The sequence below is a fragment of the Callionymus lyra genome, chromosome 16, assembly GCF_982586985.1.
Source record: "Callionymus lyra chromosome 16, fCalLyr1.hap1.1, whole genome shotgun sequence".
NCBI classification, from domain to species: Eukaryota; Metazoa; Chordata; class Actinopteri; order Syngnathiformes; family Callionymidae; genus Callionymus; species Callionymus lyra.
The window spans coordinates 2,842,943-2,862,022 of record NC_141833.1 but is presented as its reverse complement, the minus strand read 5'-3'; the positions used below and the strand labels follow the sequence as shown (position 1 = coordinate 2,862,022).

The 19,080-nt window shown below is 39.2% G+C and overlaps 1 protein-coding gene across 1 annotated transcript; it reads right to left on the bottom strand.

Moving 5' to 3' along the window:
- Positions 1 to 1,294: 1,294 nt before the first annotated feature.
- LOC148063232 (myosin-7-like) lies at positions 1,295 to 11,685 on the bottom strand. The gene is made up of 38 exons (XM_087811899.1): positions 11,627 to 11,685; positions 11,336 to 11,543; positions 10,704 to 10,847; positions 10,479 to 10,635; positions 10,382 to 10,409; positions 10,154 to 10,259; positions 9,873 to 9,965; positions 9,735 to 9,798; positions 9,556 to 9,654; positions 9,387 to 9,490; positions 9,121 to 9,259; positions 8,923 to 9,041; positions 8,702 to 8,851; positions 8,450 to 8,620; positions 8,071 to 8,380; positions 7,924 to 8,003; positions 7,635 to 7,840; positions 7,136 to 7,259; positions 6,916 to 7,052; positions 6,590 to 6,845; positions 6,281 to 6,523; positions 6,037 to 6,213; positions 5,828 to 5,973; positions 5,671 to 5,761; positions 5,217 to 5,606; positions 4,998 to 5,124; positions 4,656 to 4,774; positions 4,397 to 4,593; positions 4,138 to 4,321; positions 3,861 to 4,026; positions 3,663 to 3,787; positions 3,294 to 3,602; positions 3,014 to 3,217; positions 2,636 to 2,932; positions 2,435 to 2,539; positions 1,789 to 1,884; positions 1,578 to 1,712; positions 1,295 to 1,423 (listed from the first exon to the last, which is right to left on the bottom strand). The coding sequence occupies exons 2-38, from the start codon at positions 11,534 to 11,536 to the stop codon at positions 1,403 to 1,405; spliced, it is 5,820 nt and encodes a 1,939-aa protein (XP_087668025.1). The 5' UTR covers positions 11,537 to 11,543; positions 11,627 to 11,685; the 3' UTR covers positions 1,295 to 1,402.
- Positions 11,686 to 19,080: the final 7,395 nt, after the last annotated feature.

Sequence of the window (19,080 nt, the reverse complement as noted above, 5' to 3'; positions counted from 1 at the left end):
TTCCATGACAGCGTTAAAGACAACACAGACCTCGGAGGTGAAGGAAGACATGATTGAAATGCCTTGTTCTTGTCACAGTCTGTTTACACCATCGTGCTGCTTACTAAGTGACATTTGAACCAGGAAAGCTATTTACCAAAATTCATTTCCTTGTCTTTGTTCTGTTCACTGTCTAATAACTGTGATACATCTAAAATCAAAAACAATATCCTAAGAAAATTCATTTTATTTAATATCACAGCACAATGTTGCTGAATGTCTAGCTCTTCTCCACCTCTCCATTTTAAACCATTTGTCTGGCAAACTGCCTGTGTTATTTCCTGCCTCACACTGAATAGATCTAACTAAGCTTGCATGTTTTAGAGAACAGAAGTGTTATTATTTATGTCTATATTACTTTTCTAGAAGAGTGTTCTGGAAGTTCTAGATTCAATTTAAACTTAATTTTACCTTAAATGTTACCTCAGTTGTCCTGCTAATCATGTTGTTAATCCTCAGCACATCCTGGGAAGTATGCAGTGCCGCTCGTAGCAGAGGTGTTAATTTGCTCTCATAATTGAATGTTTGAATGATTCCCCTGGGTTATTTAAATTGAAAGAAACTTGGTATTTGAATGTAACCACAATATTTAGAACTTTGCCTCCGGTAAACGATTTTAAATAACCTTTTGTACGTAAGTAGTAAAGCTGAGAGAATAGAATGTCAACATAGGATTATTGTGCTCTGAATGTGTGAATTGTCTTGTGTTGGTATGGTAACAACTTTAGCTTGGTTCTTTGAAACTAATCTTATTGTCGTCCACATGATGCCAGACTGAAAATTTGCTTAAAGTTGTATTGCAATGAGCACAGATATTCTGTACTGTATAATTCCCTGCTGCAAATTCCCACTCGTAATACTTAGCACGCTCAAGTAACTGGATGACTCGCTGTGTGTATTGAAACTTTGATGGCGTCGATCCATGCGTCGATCCTTGTCATTTGGAGTAAGAAGCGGACTTAAGTTTGGATCGGCAGACCAGCTGCAAGTGATTTGGTACGGGATTACCGGAGGCACAAATGCGTGTGCTCGTTTTAATGTCGACCTTGACACTCTTTCTTCAATGCTATTTTCAGATAAAGAGATCAGCTCATCTTCAATTTCAGATCGTCGCGTTCTTTGCTACGAGCAGTCAGTGGTTATGAACGTGATGCGTCACATTATATTATTAACAACATGCAAGCTTTAGATAGATAACATTCAACCGAGGAGAAGCTCTCTAAAAGATAAAGAGATAAAAGACAGGACAGAGCTTGATGCTTCATGCTAACTTTTATTACATGTCTACATGAGGTGGATGTTTAAAGTTGGGGGGGACTACTTCACACAGCAGGCAAACAGTTTTCCCAAAGAGTCCAAACCCTTACTCCTCATCAAACCCTTTCTGTTGCAGCAAGGATGTTTTGGGGGGAGAAAAAGGAGAATAGAATTAGCCAGGGTTTAGTAGAAAGAATCCTCATTGGTGGGGATTAACGCAACTGAAGTAGCAGAGGCAGAATTGATACCACAATGTGTCAGAGCCAGAGCATTCATCTAACCTTGGGACCAGCATCCCGGCTCTTGGCTCGCAGCTTGTTGACCTGCGACTCTGCAATGTCAGCACGCTCTTCAGCTTCATCCATCTCATGCTGCAGCTTGCGAAACTTGCTTAGATGCACGTTGGCCTGTTCTTCCTGATTTGATAAAAAATATATATATATTTAGAAGAAAATCTGTATGCTGACAGAATTCATGTGTTTCTACACGTACAGCTTCCTCAGCAGATCTCTTGTAGGCTTTAACCTTCAACTGCAGTTTGTCCACAAGATCTTGCAGTCGGGCAACATTCTTTCGATCCTCGTCAGTCTGTAAAAACGTTATTTTCAAACATTTCAATTTTTTAATTTCAATTGCAAATAACAAAGGATAAGAAGGAGGATAAGAGGACGTACCTTTTTAAATTATATACAAATGAAAATAAGCAAATTATAGTCATGTTGTACGATAAATAAGGAGTTTATTGTGGGGTGAAGTAGTTAGTCATTGCAACACTTTGTAGTAGATGAAGCTTTAGAAAGCGATGTCTACATTTTAGAGCACATTAGCTGGCACTCGCAGACTACAATACTCCAAAGATTTTCAAACTTTCCTTACTTCTAGTTGGTTATACAGTTGTGACCACACAACTGAGTGATATGTATTGCAAGGATGAGACAAACCAACTTCATGAAACCAAAAAACGGATCACAGATGTATGTCAATCTTATGTTTTGTTATAAATTCAACATATACTGGATCATCTATTTAACAGGCAGATACGAGAGATACAATAATACAATAATAATACAATAATAAATAACACAAAGTGTCTTTAGATACACAGGATTCACTCTCTGTAGCTGAAATGTGATTTCACCTGATAGGTCAGCTCCTTGATGCGACGCTCATATTTTCGGATTCCTTTCACTGTCTCATTGTTTTTCTTCTGCTCGCCTTCCAATTCATTTTCCAGTTCTCGCACCTTGAAAGCATGAAAAGATTATGTCACCTAATAAAATGCTAAATATCACACTCACCTAATCTTCATGACAAAATAAAAATAAATGTAAAAATGTACCCTGGCCTCCAACTTCTGGATCTGCTTCTTCCCTCCCTTCATGGCGATCTGCTCAGCTTCATCAAGACGGTTCTGCAGGTCTTTGATGGTTTGCTCCATGTTCTTCTTCATACGCTCCAGGTGAGAGCTGGTGTCCTGCTCTTTCTTCAGCTCCTCGGCCATCATGGCAGCATCAGTGATGGCCTTTTTGGCCTTCTCCTCTGCATTCCTACACTCCTGGACTGCATCTTCCACCTCAGTCTGAAGCTGGGATGCATCAGCCTCTAATTTCTTCTTCTGGTTGATCAAGCCAGTGTTCTAAATATTTTTTAGATCATTTTTTTAGTTAATCTGTTATCAATTATTTATTAAGCCAGGATGAGTTTTAATGCTACTTACCTGTGAGTGCAGTAGCTGCACTCGCTCAGTGACATCCAGCAGTTCCTGCTCTGCAAGTTTTCTGGTTCTCTCTGTTTGTTCTAGAGCAGCTCTGAGCTCCTCTAGTTCTGCCTGTAGCAGGTTGTTGCGTCTGTCAACGATAGCGATGTTCTCCTTCAGGTCGTCATTAGACCGTTGAGACTCGTCCAGTTGAATTTGGCAATCCTTAAAAGGCGGAAAAACATTTATATAAATGATCTTTGTTCAATTTTGTGTTGATTGAGTTGATTCATGAGTTCACCTTCAGATGAGCGTGAACAGATTTCAGTTGTTTCTGGGCCTCAGCTGCCTGCCTGTTAGCTTGGCTTAACTGGATCTCCATCTCATTCAGATCTCCTTCCATCTTCTTCTTCAAACGAAGAGCCTCGTTCCTGCTGCGGCACTCAGCTTCAAGAGAACTCTGCAGGGTATCTATGGTCCTCTGCATGTTCCTCTTGCACTGCTCCATCTCCTCGTCTTTCTCTGCAAGCTTACGCTCCATATCAGCCTTGATCTGGTTGAACTCGAGCTGAGCTCTGAGTATCTTGCCCTCCTCATGCTCTAAGGAACCCTGTCATAGAAATAAAGTCAATAGCTGACGAAAATACAGTACCATAATTTTGCTAATCACCTCTGCTTCTTCAAGGGCTGACTGAATCTCACCCTTCTCCTGCTCCAATTGTTTACGAGCCTTATCCAATTCATAAACAGTCTTTCCGCCCTCACTAAGTTGCTCAGTTAGGTCAGAAATCTCCTCTGTTGGTAGATAAAATGTTGGTTTTAATCTATGTGTTATATATACCAGTTAGGGATACACTTAAAGTATTACCCTGCAGGTTCTTATTTTCTCTTTTCATGGTCTCCAGATGTTCCAAAGACTCTTCATAGCAGTTCTTCAGTTTGAACAGCTCAGTGCTCAGTGTTCTGGCCTCCTTTTGGGAGCTTTCCAGTTCACACTGGCACTCCTCGTACTTTTGCTTCCACTCAGACAGAACCTGAACAAGATTGGAGAAAAATAATAAATACCTTGGGAATCGAAGAACTTTATCTCTGAAATCATTTGAAATTAAAAACTGCAATTGATATTGGAATAGAATGTGACTTGCCTTGTCAAAGTTTCTTTGTTTTTTGTCAAGGACAGCAGCAGCAGCATTAGATCTTTCCACATCCACCATGAGATCTTCAATCTCATTCTGCAGTCTGTGTTTGGTCTTCTCCAGAGAGGAGCATTTAGCATTGACTGCTTCAACTGCCTCCTCAGCGTCCTGCAGACGCTGGGCCAGCTTCTTTCTGTAATGATCAAATCATTTTTATTAAAAATATAACTTATTCACTTGAATCAATGATGTCATTATCATAACTTACTTGGCCTCCTCCAGTTCCTCAGTTCTCTGGATGGCATCAGTTTCATACTTAGTCCTCCACTGAGCCACCTCGGAGTTAGCCTTGGACATGCCGCGCTGCAGTTCAGCTTTGGCTTCCTGTTCTTCCTCATACTGCTCTCTGAGCAGGTCACAGTCATGACGAGAAGATTGAACTGCATGTGCTAAAGCATTCTTGGCCTGGTGCACAGACACGTTCAAATTTGTAAGTTGTTTATATTTTCATGCAGGAACTCACTTGCCTTCGTCTCTTCTTCCAGTTGTCGTTTAAGGTCCTCCAGTTGCTGGCTGTATGAACTTTTACCTCTTGTCAGCTGGGATACAAGAGATTCTTTCTCCTCAAGCTGTCTGGAAAATTCGTCTTCACAGAGAAAAAAGTATAGAGTTAAAAAACAACTGTAGGGCTGGCAAAGCTTTATGAAACCACGTCATAGTTTTTTGGGCTCAGTAGATTAATCTTTGGTTTACATTTAGTGAGGTTTCATTTAAAGAATTGCAAAAAGCCCTTAGACTCTGATTATAGAACAATGCTTCATCTGCTTATCCCGATTTAGAATATTATTATCAGAATTTCAGTCACAGACCGTTCTCAGCTTGAAGCTTGGCTTTGTGGGTAGTGAAATCATTCAGGGTCCTTTGATTTTCATCACATTTAATCCGGTATTCATTCATTTGATCCTCCAAAGTTCTGCACGTCTTTTCAAAGATGGTCTTTGGAGTAAATAAAAATCTTACGTTATTTAATTATTGTTGAAATTATTATTTAAAGCATACAAGATCATATTAATCCACATGTTCTTTACCTTGGACTTCACAACATGTTCCATGCTGGAGACCACATCGTCCAGTTCCAGTCGCAGCTCACTCTTCTCCTTCTCCAGTTTCTGCTTGACCCTCTGCAGGTTATCAATTTGCTCTCCCAGGTCAGCGACACTGTCGGCTTGTTTCTTCCTCAGTGTTGCAGCAGTGGCCTCATGGTGCAGAGTGGCCTCTTCCAGGTCTCTGCGCAGCTTCTGGAACTCGGCCTCCCTCTTCTTGTTCATCTCTATCTGAGCAGATGTTGCTCCACCAGCCTCCTCCAGTCGCTCACTGATCTCCTCCAGTTCTCTTGCCAAGTCAGCTCTCTGCTTCTCAACTTTAGCTCGGGCAGCTCGTTCTGCCTCCAGCTCTTCCTCCAACTCTTCTACACGGGCCTTTAAAGCATTTTCATTCATTTCTGATGTGTCAAATACATATAATAATATCTCTGATTCTTACCTGCAGCTCTTTGAGCTTTTTCTGAAGTTGAATGATCAAGGCCTGCTCATCTTCAATCTTGCCATTTAGTTGGTGGATCTCGAAGTCCTTCCTGTAAGCAACAACATTCACATCGAATTACTTGGAAGGAGACAAGCAAAAAAAAGATGTTATTTACTTTTTCAGGCGTTCCTCTAATTGTTGTTTGTCATTTTCTAAATCCATGACAGTTTCTTGGCTCAACTTCAAGTCCCCCTCCAGCTTCCTTTTTGCTCTCTCTAGGTCCATTCGGACCTTCTTCTCTTGTTCAAGGCAACCTTCAAGCTGAATGAATCCATAAACAATTAATTCTCAACAATCCTATCATAAACATGTTAGTCATCTTACATCATCGACTTGCTGCTCCAGCTTTGTCTTGGCTTTGGTCAGAGTGTTGACTTTGTCTTCTTCACTCTGAAGGTCATCTAGTGTTTGCTGGTGAGCTTCCTGCAAAGCCTTCTTTTCTCTCGTCAACTTGGCAATGATATCATCCAGAGCTGCCATCTCTTCAGTCAGGTTTTTAACCTGTCATCAATTTATAAATAATCATTATATGCGTAAATATATTAGCAAACTCTTGTACTCTTTGTACCTTGTTCTCAGTGGCGTGCTTCTCTTTTTCCACTTTTGCCAAAGTTAACTCTAAATCATCAATATCCTTCTTTAATTCAGAGCACTCATCTTCAAGCTTTCTTTTCTTTGCTGTCAGTTCAGCATTCATCTCCTCCTCATCCTCCAGTCTTTCAGTCAGCTCTTTGGCTTTAGCTTCCATTTGGATCTTGTTCTTGATCAGGCCTTCACATCTCTCCTCTGCGTCACAGAGATTATCTTGTTCCTGTAAGATTTTCACAACCTCAGCATGTTGTTGCATCTTTGAAAATCTTCATAGAGTCGCATTTACTGTTTGAACTTGGAGTTGGAGGTCATTCTTCTCTTGGAGAAGAGAGACCATCTTCTCTTCCAGCTCCTTCCTGCGAGCTTCAGACTTTGCATAGGCCTCTTTCAACTTCAGGAATTCTTCCTTCATGTTGGCCATCTCCTTTTCTGCTTCAGCAGATCTCAGCAGTGGTTTGATCTTGAAGAAAAGCTTCATCCAGGGCCAATTCTTGACCCCCATGAATGAGCGTACATTCCACTGGATCACGAGTAAAGCATCTCTGGAAAATGAAATTAGAAACTGCTTCACAGTGTTTTCTATTGCGGTCCAAAATCAGAATTAAAAATCACCTGCGCTCTACCATCTTCTCGTACTCAATACGAGACAAAAGTCCTCGGGATCTGGCCTGAATACCAGTGATGATTTTAGAGAGACGTTCATCTCGCATTTCCTCAAGTAAACCCAGCAATCCAGCTTTGAAGAACACCTTAATGATACAGACATTTGGGAAGTAGTTGACAAGCTCTCTTTGTAGTTAGAATAAAAGTTGTCATTCAAAGAGATAGATACCTTTGTGTGTCCAAACCTGTACTGATTGTGATCAATATCCAGAGAACCGAGAAGTTTCTCTGCTCCCTTTTTGCTGTCAATAAACTGACCTTCTGGAATGGCAGCAGGATTCAAAATGCGATACCTAAAAACACACCTAAATATCAGCATCAAGGATTTTATTTTGCTTCTTAACATTAAATACAAATACCATGGCATCTATACTAAACCCTGAGCGTTTTTCTAACTTTGTGATAATGTACTATTGTAGCATTGCAGATGTGATTCATGATATATTTAAACAAACTAGTTCCACTTGTGGCTTTTAAGGCTTCATAAAGATGGAGTCATAGAGAAAATGATCTGGTATATAAAACATAACACATGGTGCAAAATATATAATGTTATTTTATATCATGCAGAACTTTTTGAAGCATAGGTTTCATAGAGTGATCTACATGTAATCCCTTGCAACAGGAACATTCAATACTGAACAGAACATTTTCTTGTTGTGTTTTACCTTTGCTTAAAATCTCCGTAGAGGATCCTGTTTGGGAAGCCCTTCCTGCAGATCCTGATGCCTTCCAGCACACCGTTACAGCGCAGCTGGTGCATCACCAGAGGGTTCTCCATGGCCCCAGGAGTCTTGGACTCATTGGGGATGATGCAGCGGACAAAGTGAGGGTGAGTGGACCTCAGGTTTGTCATCAGTTTGTTTAGATTCTCCTGCAAATGTGAAATTGTAACCATTACAAATTAGTGTTGTGTAAAACAATATTTATTTTACTTTTTAATCGATTGAGCCATACCCTGTGGAGGGCAGAGACAGTTTGAAACGATGATCCCTTCCTTTTCTTTTCTTTCTTTCCCTCAGCTCCGTCACCCATGGCTAGCAAAAGAAATATTGCAGATTACATTTCTGGAATTGAAACAAATGACCACAAACCCTCATCTACCTGAATCAGCTCCAGAATAATTAGCAAATAGTATTCCTAATAGTTTGAGGTTTGACTTCTGGTAAAGTCCAACAACTGTCTCGTTCAGAGGATCCTTGTTCTTCACCAGCCAGTTGTTGATATTATAATCAACAGTTCCAGCGTAGTGCATCAGGGCAAAATGAGCCTCTGGTTTTCCTTTCACGATTCGTGGCTTCTGGAAGTTTGAGGATTTGCCCAGATGATTGTCGTAGAGCTTCGCTTTAAACGTGGCATCACTGGCTTTTGGGAACATGCACTCCTCTTCAAGGATGGACATGATACCCATGGGCTGAAGGGAACAGTGATTATGTTTACCTTATGTATATGGCTTCAGTAAATCACCATCAATAAATCTTACCTTCTCTATCAGGTCAATACAGGCCTGAAGGTCCATTCCAAAATCTATGAAAGTCCACTCAATGCCTTCTTTCTTGTACTCTTCCTGCTCCAGCACAAACATGTGATGGTTGAAAAACTGTTGCAGTTTTTCATTGGTGAAGTTGATGCACAGTTGCTCGAACGTGTTGAACTGTCAGGGGGAATCAAACCGAGACTTTCAATAAATCTTCGGCAATGGAGTGGACATTGTCTATTAAGCAAAATATCTTACGTCAAAGATTTCAAATCCAGCAATGTCCAGTACTCCAATGAAGTACTGGCGAGGTTGTCTAGTCTCCAGTGATTGGTTGATTCTCACCACCATCCACAGAAACATCTTTTCATACACTGACTTGGACAGTGCACCGACTGCGTAAGTCACCTGAAGCACAGCAACGTATCGTGACTTAAGTTTCATATTTCCTCAACTTGGAAATGTTGTCAATTTCTCACCTGAGCAACATTTTGTCCTTTGGTGACCCACTCATTTCCTACTTTCACTCTTGGGTGACAGAGACCTTTGATAAGGTCGGCAGAGTTTAGGCCCATCAGATATGCCACTTTGTCAGCATCTTTAGATACATTTACAGATTCAATAAAACATGATGCTTCCTCAATTGTGCTCACCATGTCTTTGTGAATACTTCCTACCTTCGGTGCCGTCAGCCTCGGCCTGCTCCTCTCTCTGCCTCTGCTTGAACTTCATGTTGCCATGATGCATGATGGCACCGGTCAGCTTGTACACAGAGTTCTTTTCCTCTTGTGTGAAGCCCAAAACATCAAATGCACTCTGTTTGAAATAACATTTCATCATACACTGAGCAATTTATTTAGGCCTTATATAATATTATATTAAGTGTGTGTTGTTGCAGGAAAGTATACAAAATGGACAAAGAGAATTTAGGTCTTAGTCTTACATCTGTTGCCATCAGCTCCTCCTCATCATTAATAGAGGCTACTTGGGTTTCCCCCTGAGAGATGAAGGCGTAGTCATAGGGATTCATGGTGATCAGCAGCATCTCTGGACAATGTAGAAGAAACGTGAAGTTGGGGTAAAATAGTCACATAAAGCAATGTGCAATGTACCCAATAGTTCAGGCTTCTTATTTGAAAGAATCTGGTAGAAAATGTGGTAGTCTCTCTCAGCCCTGAGCTGAAAGGTGACCCTGGACTTCTCCAAAAGGTCTGTGGAGTGAAAAGAGAAATGAAGCTGTTTATATAAGAGGTACTTAAGGGAGAACTGATAATCAAATCTCTGCTCTCACATGTTTCAATGTCAGCCGAGGCCAACTTTCCCCGAGTATCAAAGTGAATCCTGATGAATTTACCCTAAAGAAAAATCATAATGAAAACCACATATATCACCTATATCTATCATTTCTGCTTAATGGGTTAGCACTCACAAATCTGGAGGAGTTGTCATTTCTTATGGTCTTGGCATTACCAAAAGCCTCCAATGCAGGATTGGCCTGGATGATTTGATCCTCCAGGGTTCCCTGTTTGCAGAGAATAAGAATAGCCTTACACTTTAAAAGCCTCTTGTGAGATAAAATGTAAGATTTTAACTCCCGCTACTGTGGGAGTCCAATATGTGTCAGTATGTCTCAACATAGACCTATTTCACTGAAATAATTGTTTGTATGTGGTAGATGATTGACATTCTCTGTATAAGACTTTCACATACCTTATCTTTAGCAACTTGGTCTTTACGAACACCACTTGCTGCAATACTTGCAAAATACTGGATGACTCGTTTTGTGTTGACAGTCTTTCCGGCACCAGATTCTCCGCTGAAATAATAGGAATGCCTTTCAAAGACTTTAAGTGGACATGTTGCTGTGTGAGTGCACTCAGACATTTTCAAACAATCAAGGTCAGGACTGTCCACGGTATGGCTTTTTTCAATACATACGTGATCAAAATTGACTGGTTCTCCCGATCTGCAGATCCAAGAACAGTTTATTAAGAACATATGATACTTAACTAGCGAGAGTGATCGGACTCAGTACCTGCCAGCATGTACTGGTAGGCGTTGTCAGAGATGGAGAAGATGTGAGGAGGAGCTTCAGTCCTCTTCTTTCCTCTGTAGGCACCAACCACCTCTTGGTTGTAGACTGGCAGCGCTTTGTAGGGGTTGACAGTCACACAGAAAAGCCCCGAGTAGGTCTGTGATTGTCACGGACAAGTTATAAAACATATGCTTTATATTAAATGTAACTTCACAGCCCACTCACGTAGATCATCCAGGCTGCGTAACGCTCTTTGAGGTTGAACAGCACAGCAGGCTCATGAAGGAAAGTCAACATGGCCATGTCTTCAATCTTGTCAAATTTCGGTGGGTTCTGTTGCAGAATCTGAGACTCTTTGACGATTACAGACTTAAAAGAAAAAATAAAACGAGTTTAGAACCAATTGTATATTTTGACGTTGTCAGAATTAAAAAACATCGACAGACATTAATTTCTTATGCCAGGTGGCAGCATTGTCTCGTTTCATGTCGGGTAGTAGAGGCAACAACTGAAGCTTAACTTTAACTCCAGTCTGAGCTTTCATTCATGCTCGCTTTAGAGCGTAGGCTTGAAATCACACGCTGATCAGACAGATTAACACCCCACTTACCAGGACTTGCCAAAAAGCAAAGCTTTGACAAATAATTGTTTGCATCCCACTAACGTCTCTCTGTGTGTAAACGTTCCTAACTTTTTCTTACATTGCATTTATCATTTATTTTACGCATTAAAATCAGAACAATACATCTGTGAGCTATTTTAGATACAGTTGAATTGGTTAGATCGATTGTATTTAGGTGTAATAAATGATAAATCTATGAAAATAATGGACAGTTCCAAGTCCTATTCGTGCCAACCTTCCCACGCTCCGTGTCCACCGTGACCTTGTCTCCATCTCGACTCGTCACTGTAGCTTTCACAAACTCCTCCACCGGGTCAGGAACAAAACATTCCCTCTTTATGTCAAAGGTGCGCGTCGACGCCTCCATGCGCTCCTTGTCTGACTTCCTCAGGAAAGGAGCTGCTGCCCCGTACACAGACATCTCCGCATCTCCCATGGTTGCACTGAGAAAATATTTGATCGATTGATAAAATGTTACGGTCCAGATAACTCATCATTCCGTGTCGCTTTTAAGACCAATGTTTACCAGCTGGGATGGAGATGCTCTCAGAGGTCAGCAGTGATGATGGACCTGAAGTCACAATGAAAGAGTCAAGTATTTAAAATCTAAACTTGAAAAGCTCATTTAGCAAATACTAAAATAATCAGAGTGGACTCACAAAAGCAGGTGGACAGGAAGCAGCTGGTCTACTTGGAGAGCAAAGGACGATCAAATTTATAACCCTGGATAACCTCCCTTACAAGGCAGGTCACCACCCTGACCTGCACACACACAGACACACTCACATCAGCAGGTAAACACACATTCCCCGCACACTCAACACAGTGAGGTCATCACCATCACTTTGATACTCGTGACAGAGCTCTTAATAGCCCTCGGGATATTTTGGCCCTCGGTCCCGCACTTGATAGAAACCGTATCATTAAAATAGTGTTTTGTTTTTTGCAACATTGCCAGGAACTTTTGACACATACCTCATGTGACTCCTCGACGGAAGAGGCCTTTATCTTTGCTTTGGCAACGCTCCGGTCTCAGCGTGGACCGGTCAGTGACATGAACCATGTCCCTGGAGCTGCCCCACAAAGTGCAAGGGCTTTAAAACAATAAGTTTGGTGTTTAAATTAACAAAGAAAAAATGCTTTTCATTGTTAACATATTACACACATGACTTACATCTTTTAAAATGTTCCAAAGTGTAGAGATCATAAGTGAAGGCATCAGAGATTCTATTTTTCCAGACTTTACAGATATTTAAGTTAACAAAAGCTGATAGTGCCAATGAAATTTTAAAGGTCAAGGCCAAGGTCGTTGATGCAAATAAGGAAGTAAGAACCTTATCTCGATAAGGCTCAACTCAATAAGGCTGGCTGCTCTCTTCGGGTTTTGTGATGCATAAGACTTTCGTAATTTGTGATGGGATGTAAGACAACCAGTGGTGCTAAACGATGTGTTTCAAACCCAAATAAATGCAATCTATTGACAATAGAGGCTCTTTTTAGAAAGCGATAGAGACCATGAATGTCTACAATGTATCTGAAAATAGAGGATTTTTATTCCTTCAAGAAGAAATCGTGTGACTCTTAGTAAAAGAGTGAAATAAATGTTGTCGTAAGGAGTCATGGCTTTCAAGTTTTATCCAATACTAGCACCGTGCTTAGGTGCCTGAACTGTTCCTAAAGAATGTAAACCACACACACTTGTCCAAGAACTAGTGCCCTCATGGTACTGATGTTGGTGCCACTCCCTAGCTTTGAACCGTAGGCAAGTCTCTATTTATTTGAGGCTAAATGAGTGTCTTATAATACAAATACAGATCGACACACTCTGCAAAACTGTTTAAGGCAAGTCCTATTGAGAGAATCCGTTAGTGACAGTGACAGTTTCGTGACAGAATGTGTGATTTGTCCATCATCAGATATGATGGAATCCTCTTCAGCTGTTCAAGAGCTGTTGTTGGCAGCTTAGCACGTGAGGGTCCAGCCCAGCAGCTGCATTCATGTGTCCATACCTTCAGTAGAAATCATGACATAATTGTATTTATACATGGTCATAATAGGTTAAGCTGACTTAATGTGGAAAGAAGAGCGTCTGTGGCTATCTTTAGAAGCCTTTGTAACCATCAGAGCCTCAGAAGTAAGAATGCAATAGAGAAGTTGATTCTCTTCTTTAGCAGGATTTTACAAGTTGTTGACAATTACTGAAGGTTTTAAAATAAAAATTAAAAAAAACTGACATACTGTGCACTTAGATTAGGGTGGACGATTTATTTGTTTAACCCTTGTGTTACCTCAGGGTCAAGGTGACCCAAAAGCGGTGAAAACAAATGTGTTTGTGGTATCCCTTGTGTTGTCTCTGGGTCAAGGTGAACGACCTCCACCACTGCATATGTATTTCTGGAAGCCAGGGAGGTTGATCACCTTGACCCAGAGACAACACATGGAATACAACAAACACATTTGTTTCGGGTCACATTGACCCTGCCTTTAAAAACCTTTGTGGAGTCCCTAAAAGAAGTTCTGAGTACTTAAACATAATTATTGGTTATTAGACTAAAATTTCAATAAATGATTGACATGTAGCAGCGCAGTGGTCCTCAGTCTCAGTACTTTTTATTACCAGGCCGCGCTGAAACAATTGATAGTTTAAATAATTTCACTTGTGTTGATTATCATTGTCTAGTATTACTTCTTTTTTTTCATTTTGATTAGAAGTAGCCTGTGACTCTTGACACATCAAAATGTTTGTTTCACCTTTGCTAAAATAAATATTCCTGTAAACTAGTTAAAAATAATAATAATTAAAAAAAAGGCCTACACCTGAAAAGACCTGAAAAAAAATACACAAGATTATACACGAGTCTTAAAAATGTAATAAGACACATATAAATAACCCTTATCTCACACATCCTTTTCTATCCATCTATCTTTCTGTCTGTATATACATATATATTTATTTCTTTATTTTATTATTATTATTATTATTTGTATTGTTTTTTTGTGTATGTGTGCCCAGTGTTACTTTTTGTAGAGCAAGAAAAATGCATTTTTCCCCGCAAAAAGGTGCAACTCATTTGAACCAATATTAGTATTTTAATATATAATATTTACTTCCTTATCATAATTCATTGATATTAGTAATTGGTCTCAAAAAAGAAAAACAGATCAATATTTAAAAGTACAAAATCTAATTTTGTGGGAGATCTTGGCTCTAAAATTCTACTTGAATTTAAAAAAACAACAACAACATACATAAGTCTCAAGGCATGGTTTTAATTATAGAATTAATAGAAAATACCAATTTTGAATGCAATGAATTTGACACAAAAGACACTGGTTGACTCGTAGAATGTTCTTTCTACACTCCGTGTGATATTTCTGTCCCCTTGTGATGGGGATATTAATAAACCTTTTGTTTAAGGTCCTGAGTGACCCTCCTGGTCTGGCCACACAAAGATTGTTTACTGGTCACACTCAGTGGCAGTTCAGCTGATAACAGGCGCAGAGATAAAGCACTGCTTTTACCAGAACGGCCCACAAGAATGTCTCGGCACAGTCACAAGGGAAAATGACCGGCCTGGTGGAACAAAGCACCTGCTGATAGAGATGTTATTTTGGACCATCAACTTATTTACTGTTGCCAACAGATTTAAGCGGCATGAAAAAGTGAAGTTAAAGCATCCAGCTTGATATGTGTTCAAACTAAAGATACTTTTTCTTCTAACCAGAGTTCTGTTTAGATTATTCCGCCTAGAAATGGTATCTTTCTAATATTGCCCATATTAAATTATCATGAATACTACTTATAGCTGGTCGATGAAGCTTCATGAAGCATTATTTTCAGAGTCCACAAGATGTCACTCTTCGCTGTATAATCCTTGGCTTTGAGCAACTATTTGAATCAAATTTGGCTATTTTTTAAAACCTCCCATCATTTTTAAGACAAGAGCGCCATCTACTGAGCTCAAAAATGATGACACTGCTTCATGAAGCTTTGTCAACCCATAACTAGTTATAGACATTAGTGATATATAAATGAACGTATAAAATGGATTGATAGGGACTTAAGCACTTTTTAAGGATTCTTTTCCCTGTGGCTGTTCCGGGCATATCCAAATGGGAGGAGACCTCGGGGCAGACCCATGACACAGAGATTATATCTACTGTTTGTTTGACCTTGGAACTCCTCTGTATTCTCCTCTTTTCTCTTTGTTCTAGCTGCTGCATCCATAACCCAACGATGGGTAAGTGATGGAACATCGATGGTTGTTTACATCCAAAGGTATCCTGATTACCAGATGTAACTCAAGGGTCTTTTGTTGTGAGGTATGTCAGTAAAGTATGAAAACCTTTAGGTCCAGTTTTTGGTCATTTTCGTAGCTCAGTAGATGGTGTTGTTATTACGTTCAGGTTAAGAGTGGTTTCATTAAAACAATCACACAAAGAACAACAAAAAGAGTGTGATATGAATATGTGGGAAATAAAACCATCGCTACCTTTTCTGAAGATTTTGTCATTTTGTGCGAAAAACTTCGTCTGTTACAATGTTAAAAATGATTAAATCTAAATAAAAAAAAGAATGTGAAGTGTGTGTCTTGTGTTTTTATTTTATACATTTTGTCCACATTTGTAAAAGTGATCGTTAGAAATTATTTATACAGAAAAACATCTCAATATTATTTTTTTTATGATACTGTATTGATGTTTAACAGCACTGTATTGATTTTTGGTTTGTTTGAGCTTATAATCTTTCTTTTTTAAACATTTTTACCATAGTTATTTAATAGTTTTCAGTTTAAAAAAAGTGTTTGAATTAAATAATTATATATAATAGAGTTTTTTTATTTTGCCTTACAATTTATATGCAAATATTTATCGCATTTGTTCATTTTTGTGCTGCAATTGAACATCCTTTGCAGCTAAAGGAGATCTCCAGAGGGATAAATAAAGTCTAAACTAAACGATTATTATATAAATATTATATTTATTTTCATTCCGTGTTGAAAGGCTTTCAGGATTAAGGATAATCTAAGGAGCATGTATCATTGTAGCAGGTGAGCATCTTTACCTGGACTACAAGCAAAGTCTATGTTTACATTCAGATGAGCGACAAGGAAATGATGAGTGACACTCAGAGTGGTACTTCCATGACCAGCCTTTGCTCTCATAGGGATCCTGGACGTGTGACCATCATTTGACCGGCTGGTGACCTCCTACATATTTAGGAAAAACATGGCACTAGATGTCAACATAGTTGTCCTCCAGCAGCACCGCACACAAATCCATCATCCTCCTTGTGTGTCCTTCCTCTTTGGCCGCTGCTGTGGAACATTCAGCTGCTTCGCTCTTGTCCTCCAGAGAATTTCCAAGGATTATAGAAGAGATCCTGTCGATGACAGTCTGTGGCTGCGGTGACACCATCAGTGCAGATGACTGGCCATCACATGATCACGTTCAAGCTCAATGTATCCTCCAGAGAAGAACACTTCAGCCACGACAGAGATCAGAAGAAGATGGTGAGTATTAAGAGGGTGGGTTTCCACTTCATATAGATTTGTTATACGTACAGTAAGCAGGGATGTACTCCACGTGACTCTACTAAGATAATAAGCATCAGGTTAATGAATAACACATTCTTAAAAAAATTCACAAAACAGGAGATCACTTTTCAGATTATGGCCGCTGCTGACTTTTTACTATATTGTTGTTTTTTTTTACATAACACGTGTAGTTATAAGTTAGCTTTTGAAAACCTAAAATAATTATCACGTTACAGGAGAAAAAAATCAAGTGCACTACTCCACTCTGTCCACTAGATAGCAGCAGCGCACAAACACAATTGTGTCTCGCATAGTTGTCACTTCCTCTTCTTAAGACTAGTGTAAGTACTTCATTTTCTTTTTTATTTCTTTCTTAAATTGTTTCTTTCTTTATTACCTCATTAGCTCAAATGTTTCAATAAAAAAGCAATCACGGGTAAATTAACCTCTGGAGAATTATCTGATTATATCTCAAGTAGGAAATGTGGTATTTGAGCATATTACAAACATTATTGTTAATGCATTTCTAGGTTTATATATATATATATATAATATAAGTATTTCATGGTTTTGAAAAAACTGAACCGAATTTTAAAACAGAAAAAAGCTGAAAAAACAACTAGTCAAAATAATTCAACTTTATTTACAAATGTTTTTATGAAAATCTGTCCAAGTATTTTGAATTTACGTGTAGCTAAAACACTTTTGGTGCTAAAATGTTTTTTTAATTTGTATGTATTTTTAACTGTGTAATGGTCTGTGAAAAGGTGCCTCACAAACAAAACATACTACTTTTTCTATATACAGAATTTTTTTATTTTCCTGTGAACAATAGTAAGTAAGTAAGTAAAGGTTATTTGTAAAGACTTTCTAGACCAGGGTCACAAAGCACTTCACACAAACAATCACAAACAATACTACTAATAAAATATGTACTTAAAAGGTCAAGATCCTTAAAAGGTCCACTGAACAATACTACCAATAACCAACCAATACTACACAGACAATGAAAACGTATTCATTAGCTGGTTTTAATGATGTGTGTATTGTGATATTTGTGCATATTTTGCTTGTATCTGAGGAACATTGTTGTGGACATTTGAGAAATTGAAACATCATGTTAAGAGACTAAAAAATATATTTTATTTTCACTCGGTTTTCTCTCAGATCATTCACTTATAATCACAACAAAAACTATACTTTGTGCTAGCATGTTAGCGGTAACAGCTAATAACAGGGTTAAATAGTCCAAAGTAGCACTTGCAGCTTGTGAAGGTTTTCTTTTCTAGATTTTGTTTCTGATTTTCATTGTTTTTGACCAAAATCTTAAGTATTCCGACATTTTTTTCGGAGACGTCGATTTTTGGCCATTTTTTAAAGTTCGAGTGATTAAAATAGGTAGAATTATACCTTTTTTCGCGCCTTCAAAAAACAACATTTTACACATTTGGGCAACAATTTTTTGCACTCACATGGTCCGTTTGATAACATACTTAAGTATTCCTACATTTTTTTCCATTTTCGGAGACATCGATTTTTGGACATTATACCAGGCCGTGTGCAGCTGTTGCCTGGACAAATGTGAGACCATAGAAAAGGACTTTTGTTCGGCCTCACAGATGTTAGCTAGAAAGTGTGTACAACGGAGTCATGAGCGTGACCAGGTGCATCGATGGATGGTGGAAGAGATTCTTTGAGTTTCACCTCCATCCCAAAGACACGCCCTCTACTGGAGAGAGTCAGAGCAGCTCAGGACAGATTCAGTTGCTGAAGTAGTTCAAAAGTTTCACTGATATGGACGAGACTCTCCAAACTATCCAAAGCCTCTGGATGTCGAGGCACTGACGTACTTATGCGACACACGTAGAGCTACAGCTACCAACTGGGTGATGGTTTCTCAGTTAGAAAGAGGGACCGGATAGTGTCCCTCAACTGTAGGGGTATTTCAATCCTCAGACTCCCCTAGTAAGGTTTTTTCAGAGGGTCCGAATTCAAGGGGAGCTGTGTGGTCCAGTCATTTTGGATCGCAGATAAGAACTATAGAAAGATTAAGAACATTTTCCTTTGCTCTCTAACCCTGTAGGAAGGGGCTCCAGGAATATACAACTGGAGAGAGAACCAGGATACATTGAAAAGACTATATTCTATCCTTAGCCTGGGAAAACCTCCTTTTTCTTCTGGAAAAAACTTGGATGATTTGTGTGTTGTATGTAATACAATACAATTTATTCAGAGGCCGCAGTTGATAAAAAAGGCCAAAGAATGAGACTGCGATTACGCTGACTCGACAGTAGATGGCGACAGAAACAAGTAGACAGGAAAAAGAATGAGACTGCGATTACGCTGACTCGACAGTAGATGGTGACAGAAACAAGTAGACAGAGACGAAGCGCCTTTTATTGTTTGTTTTTTTGTTTTATATTTGTGCAATACATATTCTATG

What these genes read in the sequence shown, in the direction of transcription:
- LOC148063232 (XM_087811899.1), bottom strand. Translation starts at nt 11,536, where the DNA reads ATGGGAGATGCGGAGATGTCTGTGTACGGGGCAGCAGCTCCTTTCCTG. An exon ending in CGAGGCTGACGGCACCGAAG is followed by an intron (nt 9,042 to 9,120) that starts GTAGGAAGTATT and finishes ATGTATCTAAAG; the next exon opens with ATGCTGACAAAGTGGCATAT. An exon ending in AGCACGCCACTGAGAACAAG is followed by an intron (nt 6,214 to 6,280) that starts GTACAAAGAGTA and finishes AATTGATGACAG; the next exon opens with GTTAAAAACCTGACTGAAGA.